Below are 10,149 nucleotides of genomic sequence, written 5' to 3' on the forward strand. Positions count from 1 at the left end.
AGCAGATTTGAAAGGGCATTCATACGCATTATGGACATATAGGAACGAGAAAACGACATAAAAATTATCAACGAAATTAACTTCCGATTACCGATCCGTTGAAACGGAAATAGCATGCGGCACTACATGCGGACAGCTATACACAACATTGCATACGTGCATGTTATACATCGCTAGAAACCCCATGGAAAGACCTTTCAAATGAATCATAGATATAAGAAATCCAATGAGGGATAACGAAATTAGAACGAAAGTCTACTTCCGCTAACGGCGCCGTTGCGACGGAACAATCATGCGGCATTAAATATGGACAGCTATACACAACATTGCAGACGTGCATGTTATACATCGCTAGAAACCCCATGGAAAGACCTTTCAAATGAATCATAGATATAAGAAATCCAATGAGGGATAACGAAATTAGGACTAAAACCTACTTCCGCTAACGGCGCCGTTGCGACGGAACTAACATGCGGAATCAAATATGGACAGCTATACACAACATTGCAGACGTGCATGTCATACATCGCCAGAAACCCCATGAAGAGACCTTTCAAATGAATCATAGATATTAGAAATCCAATGAGGGATAACGAAATTAGAACGAAAGTCTACTTCCGCTACCGGCGCCGTTGCGACGGAACGGACAAGCGGCATTACCTACGGACATGCCTAGCATCTTTGCTCAACGTCGCACATGCACATGCCATACACCACCAGAAGCGAATTGAAATGCTCTTTCGAATGAATATAAGATACTGAAAGTCGCATCAGACATGTACACATGATTAACCAAGAAATAACGCACTGATGGCGTTCTCGATGCACGGGACACGCGGCATGACACGCAGACGTATGTAGCTGAAGAAGAAGAAGAAGAAGAAGAAGTTTATTCTCATAAATCACCGAAGTGACACAGAGAACATACAGATGATTTACAATATGTACAGTATGGTTTGTGCAAGACAACACTAAAAAGAGAATTACAATTTTGCACATGGCAGTCTCATTTGTACAGACATAAACCTTCCTTGATATATTTAGCTAATTTCAAAGTGAGTGGTTTATAATGTGATTTCATTATTGAGATGAATTAATCTAATGAAGGATTATTACAGAAATACCTAGGCAGATATTTATTTCTTAGCGTTGCTAGACCTGAGCATATTAGAAGGAAGTGGTATTCGTCGCCCACTGCATCATTACATAGTGTGCATTTCCTATCAGAAACAGCGATACTTGTCCATCTTCCAGTTTCTATAGGTAATCTGTGGTTAGCTGTCCTGAAGCGTGTATACCATATTCTAAGATTTGGAGGCAGTTCCAGAAGATTGGGATTTAGATTAGGTACTTCTTTATAAAGAATGTAATATTTGCCTTTTGAGGAAGCATTTGCTGTTGCATTCCATGACTGATAAAACTGATCAATGAGAACCCGTTTAACATTAGTTTTTAAAACATTTGGAGAAACAATAGACTGTGACATCCATACATGGTAAAAGCCAGTATCCCGTAAGATATTTTCTATTGCCGAAAGTAAGTTAAACGTATAATTAGGACAGGCTGACTTCAGGTTATACATGAGAGAATATATTTTGGGTGACAGTTTGTGTGGCAGTACTAGCATTTTACACCAATGAGAAAGCATTCGGATTTTTATAGAGATATCTAGCGGGTATCGGCCCAGCTCGCCGTATACCATGTAATCAGGAGTTGTCATTTTAACCTTAAGAATGTATTTACAAAACTTTAGATGGAGACGTTCTATGAGCTGTGTATTTTCGTATCCCCATACTTCTGAGGCATACAGTAATATGGGTTGTACAATTTGGTCAAACATTTTTAACTGGCAGTCTAGTGGCATATCTAACATTCTTATTTTTCGCAATACTGCATACATGGCTCTGGAAGCTTGAGCATGAAGTCGTTTAATACCTTTACAAAAACGTCCATTATTGTTAAACAAAATACCAAGATAAATGTATTCTTTTACAACCTCAATATTTTCATCATCAAGTTTGAAGAGGTGACATTTTTTACAACTTCCTTTGGAAAATATTACAGCCTTAGTTTTTGATATATTAACATTCAGTTTCCCTTGCTTTTATAAATGGGCTTTATGTAACCGTCTGACCAAGCTTGGGGAAAAACCCCATGATCTAGCACCAGGTTAAACAATTTAACATAGGCTGGTAGCATTACATCAGCAGAGGCTTTGATATATTCATTACGTACATTGTCTAAACCACAGGCTTTGTTGTTTCTTAAATCTTTAATACATGCCGTAATCTCAGCTTCAGTGATCCGGCTGTCTAACACAGCTATCTCAACTGAAAACGCATCACTCATTTCTATATTATCGTTATGGACATCGGTATTCAGGTTTTTAAAATGGTTAAATAATGTGTCGATTTTAATTTGACATGGCTGATCTGCGCTTTTACCAAATGATTTCAGGATACCCCAAAATGTTTTAGGGTCACTGCTTTTTGTCTCACGCAACCGCTGTGTACATTTGTTTTTGAATAATTTGTAAGACTTTCTTATAGTTTTTCTGTAGAATTTACTGGCCGAAACGAATAGCTTTCTTTCAACATTGCCTTTATGTAACCCATATAATCTTTTGCGCTTATGGTAATTCTTTCGGGCCAGTTTACATGTTTTATCAAACCATGGTTTTTGATTTGATTTACGTCCTTTTTGGGTACTTTTACACCCAAATGTATTCTTGGCTGCGTCAACAAGTGCCTGTGACATGACATTCGTAATTCCATTTATACAATCTGATACATTACTAGAATCGATAGAGTCAATTAGCTTATCGATTTCATGCAATACATTACTATCAAGCTGGTTTACATAAACGTCACATTTACAGGATTCCCATGGATTCATTTTTATACGTTGCGACGGAACTATCATGCGGCATTAAATATGGACAGCTATACACAACATTGCAGACGTGCATGTTATACATCGCTAGAAACCCCATGGAAAGACCTTTCAAATGAATCATAGATATAAGAAATCCAATGAGGGATAACGAAATTAGGACTAAAACCTACTTCCGCTAACGGCGCCGTTGCGACGGAACTAACATGCGGAATCAAATATGGACAGCTATACACAACATTGCAGACGTGCATGTCATACATCGCCAGAAACCCCATGAAGAGACCTTTCAAATGAATCATAGATATTAGAAATCCAATGAGGGATAACGAAATTAGAACGAAAGTCTACTTCCGCTACCGGCGCCGTTGCGACGGAACGGACAAGCGGCATTACCTACGGACATGCCTAGCATCTTTGCTCAACGTCGCACATGCACATGCCATACACCACCAGAAGCGAATTGAAATGCTCTTTCTAATGAATATAAGATACTGAAAGTCGCATCAGACATGTACACATGATTAACCAAGAAATAACGCACTGATGGCGTTCTCGACGCACGGGACACGCGGCATGACACGCAGACGTATGTAGCTGAAGAAGAAGAAGAAGAAGAAGAAGAAGTTTATTCTCATAAATCACCGAAGTGACACAGAGAACATACAGATGATTTACAATATGTACAGTATGGTTTGTGCAAGTCAACACTAAAAAGAGAATTACAATTTTGCACATGGCAGTCTCATTTGTACAGACATAAACCTTCCTTGATATATTTAGCTAATTTCAAAGTGAGTGGTTTATAATGTGATTTCATTATTGAGATGAATTAATCTAATGAAGGATTATTACAGAAATACCTAGGCAGATATTTATTTCTTAGCGTTGCTAGACCTGAGCATATTAGAAGGAAGTGGTATTCGTCGCCCACTGCATCATTACATAGTGTGCATTTCCTATCAGAAACAGCGATACTTGTCCATCTTCCAGTTTCTATAGGTAATCTGTGGTTAGCTGTCCTGAAGCGTGTATACCATATTCTAAGATTTGGAGGCAGTTCCAGAAGATTGGGATTTAGATTAGGTACTTCTGTATAAAGAATGTAATATTTGCCTTTTGAGGAAGCATTTGCTGTTGCATTCCATGACTGATAAAACTGATCAATGAGAACCCGTTTAACATTAGTTTTTAAAACATTTGGAGAAACAATAGACTGTGACATCCATACATGGTAAAAGCCAGTATCCCGTAAGATATTTTCTATTGCCGAAAGTAAGTTAAACGTATAATTAGGACAGGCTGACTTCAGGTTATACATGAGAGAATATATTTTGGGTGACAGTTTGTGTGGCAGTACTAGCATTTTACACCAATGAGAAAGCATTCGGATTTTTATAGAGATATCTAGCGGGTATCGGCCCAGCTCGCCGTATACCATGTAATCAGGAGTTGTCATTTTAACCTTAAGAATGTATTTACAAAACTTTAGATGGAGACGTTCTATGAGCTGTGTATTTTCGTATCCCCATACTTCTGAGGCATACAGTAATATGGGTTGTACAATTTGGTCAAACATTTTTAACTGGCAGTCTAGTGGCATATCTAACATTCTTATTTTTCGCAATACTGCATACATGGCTCTGGAAGCTTGAGCATGAAGTCGTTTAATACCTTTACAAAAACGTCCATTATTGTTAAACAAAATACCAAGATAAATGTATTCTTTTACAACCTCAATATTTTCATCATCAAGTTTGAAGAGGTGACATTTTTTACAACTTCCTTTGGAAAATATTACAGCCTTAGTTTTTGATATATTAACATTCAGTTTCCCTTGCTTTTATAAATGGGCTTTATGTAACCGTCTGACCAAGCTTGGGGAAAAACCCCATGATCTAGCACCAGGTTAAACAATTTAACATAGGCTGGTAGCATTACATCAGCAGAGGCTTTGATATATTCATTACGTACATTGTCTAAACCACAGGCTTTGTTGTTTCTTAAATCTTTAATACATGCCGTAATCTCAGCTTCAGTGATCCGGCTGTCTAACACAGCTATCTCAACTGAAAACGCATCACTCATTTCTATATTATCGTTATGGACATCGGTATTCAGGTTTTTAAAATGGTTAAATAATGTGTCGATTTTAATTTGACATGGCTGATCTGCGCTTTTACCAAATGATTTCAGGATACCCCAAAATGTTTTAGGGTCACTGCTTTTTGTCTCACGCAACCGCTGTGTACATTTGTTTTTGAATAATTTGTAAGACTTTCTTATAGTTTTTCTGTAGAATTTACTGGCCGAAACGAATAGCTTTCTTTCAACATTGCCTTTATGTAACCCATATAATCTTTTGCGCTTATGGTAATTCTTTCGGGCCAGTTTACATGTTTTATCAAACCATGGTTTTTGATTTGATTTACGTCCTTTTTGGGTACTTTTACACCCAAATGTATTCTTGGCTGCGTCAACAAGTGCCTGTGACATGACATTCGTAATTCCATTTATACAATCTGATACATTACTAGAATCGATAGAGTCAATTAGCTTATCGATTTCATGCAATACATTACTATCAAGCTGGTTTACATAAACGTCACATTTACAGGATTCCCATGGATTCATTTTTATACGTTGCGACGGAACTATCATGCGGCATTAAATATGGACAGCTATACACAACATTGCAGACGTGCATGTTATACATCGCTAGAAACCCCATGGAAAGACCTTTCAAATGAATCATAGATATAAGAAATCCAATGAGGGATAACGAAATTAGGACTAAAACCTACTTCCGCTAACGGCGCCGTTGCGACGGAACTAACATGCGAAATCAAATATGGACAGCTATACACAACATTGCAGACGTGCATGTCATACATCGCCAGAAACCCCATGAAGAGACCTTTCAAATGAATCATAGATATTAGAAATCCAATGAGGGATAACGAAATTAGAACGAAAGTCTACTTCCGCTACCGGCGCCGTTGCGACGGAACCGACAAGCGGCATTACCTACGGACATGCCTAGCATCTTTGCTCAACGTCGCACATGCACATGCCATACACCACCAGAAGCGAATTGAAATGCTCTTTCTAATGAATATAAGATACTGAAAGTCGCATCAGACATGTACACATGATTAACCAAGAAATAACGCACTGATGGCGTTCTCGACGCACGGGACACGCGGCATGACACGCAGACGTATGTAGCTGAAGAAGAAGAAGAAGAAGAAGAAGAAGTTTATTCTCATAAATCACCGAAGTGACACAGAGAACATACAGATGATTTACAATATGTACAGTATGGTTTGTGCAAGTCAACACTAAAAAGAGAATTACAATTTTGCACATGGCAGTCTCATTTGTACAGACATAAACCTTCCTTGATATATTTAGCTAATTTCAAAGTGAGTGGTTTATAATGTGATTTCATTATTGAGATGAATTAATCTAATGAAGGATTATTACAGAAATACCTAGGCAGATATTTATTTCTTAGCGTTGCTAGACCTGAGCATATTAGAAGGAAGTGGTATTCGTCGCCCACTGCATCATTACATAGTGTGCATTTCCTATCAGAAACAGCGATACTTGTCCATCTTCCAGTTTCTATAGGTAATCTGTGGTTAGCTGTCCTGAAGCGTGTATACCATATTCTAAGATTTGGAGGCAGTTCCAGAAGATTGGGATTTAGATTAGGTACTTCTGTATAAAGAATGTAATATTTGCCTTTTGAGGAAGCATTTGCTGTTGCATTCCATGACTGATAAAACTGATCAATGAGAACCCGTTTAACATTAGTTTTTAAAACATTTGGAGAAACAATAGACTGTGACATCCATACATGGTAAAAGCCAGTATCCCGTAAGATATTTTCTATTGCCGAAAGTAAGTTAAACGTATAATTAGGACAGGCTGACTTCAGGTTATACATGAGAGAATATATTTTGGGTGACAGTTTGTGTGGCAGTACTAGCATTTTACACCAATGAGAAAGCATTCGGATTTTTATAGAGATATCTAGCGGGTATCGGCCCAGCTCGCCGTATACCATGTAATCAGGAGTTGTCATTTTAACCTTAAGAATGTATTTACAAAACTTTAGATGGAGACGTTCTATGAGCTGTGTATTTTCGTATCCCCATACTTCTGAGGCATACAGTAATATGGGTTGTACAATTTGGTCAAACATTTTTAACTGGCAGTCTAGTGGCATATCTAACATTCTTATTTTTCGCAATACTGCATACATGGCTCTGGAAGCTTGAGCATGAAGTCGTTTAATACCTTTACAAAAACGTCCATTATTGTTAAACAAAATACCAAGATAAATGTATTCTTTTACAACCTCAATATTTTCATCATCAAGTTTGAAGAGGTGACATTTTTTACAACTTCCTTTGGAAAATATTACAGCCTTAGTTTTTGATATATTAACATTCAGTTTCCCTTGCTTTTATAAATGGGCTTTATGTAACCGTCTGACCAAGCTTGGGGAAAAACCCCATGATCTAGCACCAGGTTAAACAATTTAACATAGGCTGGTAGCATTACATCAGCAGAGGCTTTGATATATTCATTACGTACATTGTCTAAACCACAGGCTTTGTTGTTTCTTAAATCTTTAATACATGCCGTAATCTCAGCTTCAGTGATCCGGCTGTCTAACACAGCTATCTCAACTGAAAACGCATCACTCATTTCTATATTATCGTTATGGACATCGGTATTCAGGTTTTTAAAATGGTTAAATAATGTGTCGATTTTAATTTGACATGGCTGATCTGCGCTTTTACCAAATGATTTCAGGATACCCCAAAATGTTTTAGGGTCACTGCTTTTTGTCTCACGCAACCGCTGTGTACATTTGTTTTTGAATAATTTGTAAGACTTTCTTATAGTTTTTCTGTAGAATTTACTGGCCGAAACGAATAGCTTTCTTTCAACATTGCCTTTATGTAACCCATATAATCTTTTGCGCTTATGGTAATTCTTTCGGGCCAGTTTACATGTTTTATCAAACCATGGTTTTTGATTTGATTTACGTCCTTTTTGGGTACTTTTACACCCAAATGTATTCTTGGCTGCGTCAACAAGTGCCTGTGACATGACATTCGTAATTCCATTTATACAATCTGATACATTACTAGAATCGATAGAGTCAATTAGCTTATCGATTTCATGCAATACATTACTATCAAGCTGGTTTACATAAACGTCACATTTACAGGATTCCCATGGATTCATTTTTATACGTGTAGTACCCTTTTCACTTACTTGTGTAGGATTACATACCTTCACCTCACATCTTAACTTGATTGAAAGAGCACAGTGAACATCTGACAATATTCCATCAAAATCACATATTTCAAAATCCTCTATATGAGGAAAGATTTCGGCCGTGGCAACACAGTAGTCAACAACACTGGCATTCTTGCAAGTATGTTTTCCGATATCCTTGTCTCTGCCGACTCTCCCATTAACAATATACACACCATTGTTTTTACACACATCCAAGAGCTTATAACCATATGAGTTTACAATTTTGTCCATGCTATGTCTCTCAATGTTGATATTATTTGCACTTAGTATTTCAACTTTAGAGTACAATAGGGATTCGTCAATTTGGTCATTATCCCTAAAAAGTCATCAATAACTGTATAATCAGGTAAGTCCTTTGTGCGAGCATTAAAATCACCAGTTACGCACACATAGTTGGTAAGTGTAGACATACTAACAATATCAAATTCGAGTTGCGTAAAGTGTTCTTTATCTGCATATTTACTGTTTTCAGGCGGCATGTAAACACATCCTATGATTAAATCAGATGGGAGTTTGAGATAAGTCTTGGAAATTTTACACCATAAGGATATACCATTTGTCCTTGGAATCACAGATATATAGTCTCTCAGATGTCTTTTCACAGCTAATATGATTCCTCCCGATCCACGATTTGACAAAGGTTGAGGTCGAGTGTTTGAGTAGACACAGTATCCGGGAATATCTATGACATCGATGTCACACAGTTTAGACTCGGTTAGACACAGAATATCATGATCGTTGATGGTGGTAATAAAGTCGGGGTTGAGGAGTTTGGATTTAATACCACATACATTTAGGGAAAGAACGGAAAGATAGTTACTTGATACCTGTTTAGGCACTGTATGTTCGGCGTCTCCCTATGCGGTTTCCATCTCTGTATTACTTCTGGCCTGCATGCAGTCCTCTAGTGTGTGCGGCCGGGTGAGGACATTACATCTTGACCCATGGACAGGCTTTCCGGGCTCGTAGAGTCTGTCGTTGATATACAGTCTATCGACTGTTAGTTTTACCTTGTCTCCAGCACGGTATGCAGCACGGCGCACGGGATATAACTGTTTCCTTTTGTCCTGTATTTCTTTCGGGAACTGTTCGTTGATATAGAAGTTTGATCCCTTCAAGTGTGCAAACCCAGCCTGTCTGATTACATCTCTGTCCTTATATTGAGAGAACTTGGCTACTATTGGTCTTGGCTTCCTAGCTCCTGGTCCTCCAATTCGGTGTACCCTATCAAACTCTATATTCCGTTCTAGTTTTAGTTCAGTTTTGATAAATTCATCCAAAGCTTTGCTAGTATCCTCCTCTGGTTTCTCGGCTATCCCGCTGAAAACAAGGTTGTCCCTCATTGACCTTGCTTGGACATCAACTACTTTGTCACGAAGTGCTGATATCTCTGTGAGTAATTTGTCATTACTCGTTTTACTGATGAGTGCAGATATGTCAGAGATTTGCTGACAGTTCTTACTGACCTTCATTTCTATCTCCGTGTACTGGTGGTCATGAAACTTGGTGCACTCCTCGACAATCCGGACAGTCTCTCTCGGTTCTTTAAGCTCTGTCTCCATGTGTTCAGTACGTAGACTTAGTTTATTCAATGTAGTCTCCATGCTGTCCAGTTTTGTAAGTTTACTCTCCATGTTAGCAAGCTTTGTGAAGAGTTCATCCACCCACGGTGGCTTGCTGTAGCTTGGGGGCGAGGGTACGGGGACAGCTGCGGGACCCGGAGGCCCTGGTGGTGGTCCATACGTGAACACTGGGGACGTCTGGTATTGTCCATACATAACATTGTTTGGTGTACTTTGAGATCCCTGTAGCATGGCCATTCTTCTGATTTCCTCTATATCTAACACTCTTTTAGTGTGTTGCTTTTTCACACATTTTTCATCTTGGGGTGGACTTTCTTGATTTTTTTTACTTCTG

At 38.3% G+C, this 10,149-nt stretch overlaps 2 protein-coding genes across 2 annotated transcripts; both read right to left on the minus strand.

Moving 5' to 3' along the window:
- Positions 1-1,093: 1,093 nt before the first annotated feature.
- On the minus strand, positions 1,094-2,156 carry LOC137282224 (uncharacterized). Its single transcript, XM_067813959.1, has 2 exons — positions 2,135-2,156; positions 1,094-2,046 (listed from the first exon to the last, which is right to left on the minus strand). The coding sequence occupies exons 1-2, from the start codon at positions 2,154-2,156 to the stop codon at positions 1,094-1,096; spliced, it is 975 nt and encodes a 324-aa protein (XP_067670060.1).
- Positions 2,157-3,724: 1,568 nt separating this feature from the next.
- On the minus strand, positions 3,725-4,787 carry LOC137282225 (uncharacterized). The gene is made up of 2 exons (XM_067813960.1): positions 4,766-4,787; positions 3,725-4,677 (listed from the first exon to the last, which is right to left on the minus strand). Exons 1-2 carry the CDS (start codon positions 4,785-4,787, stop codon positions 3,725-3,727), a joined length of 975 nt encoding a protein of 324 aa, XP_067670061.1.
- Between the last annotated feature and the right edge of the window lie 5,362 nt (positions 4,788-10,149).

This window comes from Haliotis asinina, chromosome 4 (genome assembly GCF_037392515.1).
Source record: "Haliotis asinina isolate JCU_RB_2024 chromosome 4, JCU_Hal_asi_v2, whole genome shotgun sequence".
In the NCBI taxonomy this organism is placed as follows: Eukaryota; Metazoa; Mollusca; class Gastropoda; order Lepetellida; family Haliotidae; genus Haliotis; species Haliotis asinina.

What these genes read in the sequence shown, in the direction of transcription:
- LOC137282224 (XM_067813959.1), bottom strand. Translation starts at nt 2,156, where the DNA reads ATGGGGTTTTTCCCCAAGCTTG. An exon ending in GGGGTTTTTCCCCAAGCTTG is followed by an intron (nt 2,047 to 2,134) that starts GTCAGACGGTTA and finishes TATTTTCCAAAG; the next exon opens with GAAGTTGTAAAAAATGTCAC.
- LOC137282225 (XM_067813960.1), bottom strand. Translation starts at nt 4,787, where the DNA reads ATGGGGTTTTTCCCCAAGCTTG. An exon ending in GGGGTTTTTCCCCAAGCTTG is followed by an intron (nt 4,678 to 4,765) that starts GTCAGACGGTTA and finishes TATTTTCCAAAG; the next exon opens with GAAGTTGTAAAAAATGTCAC.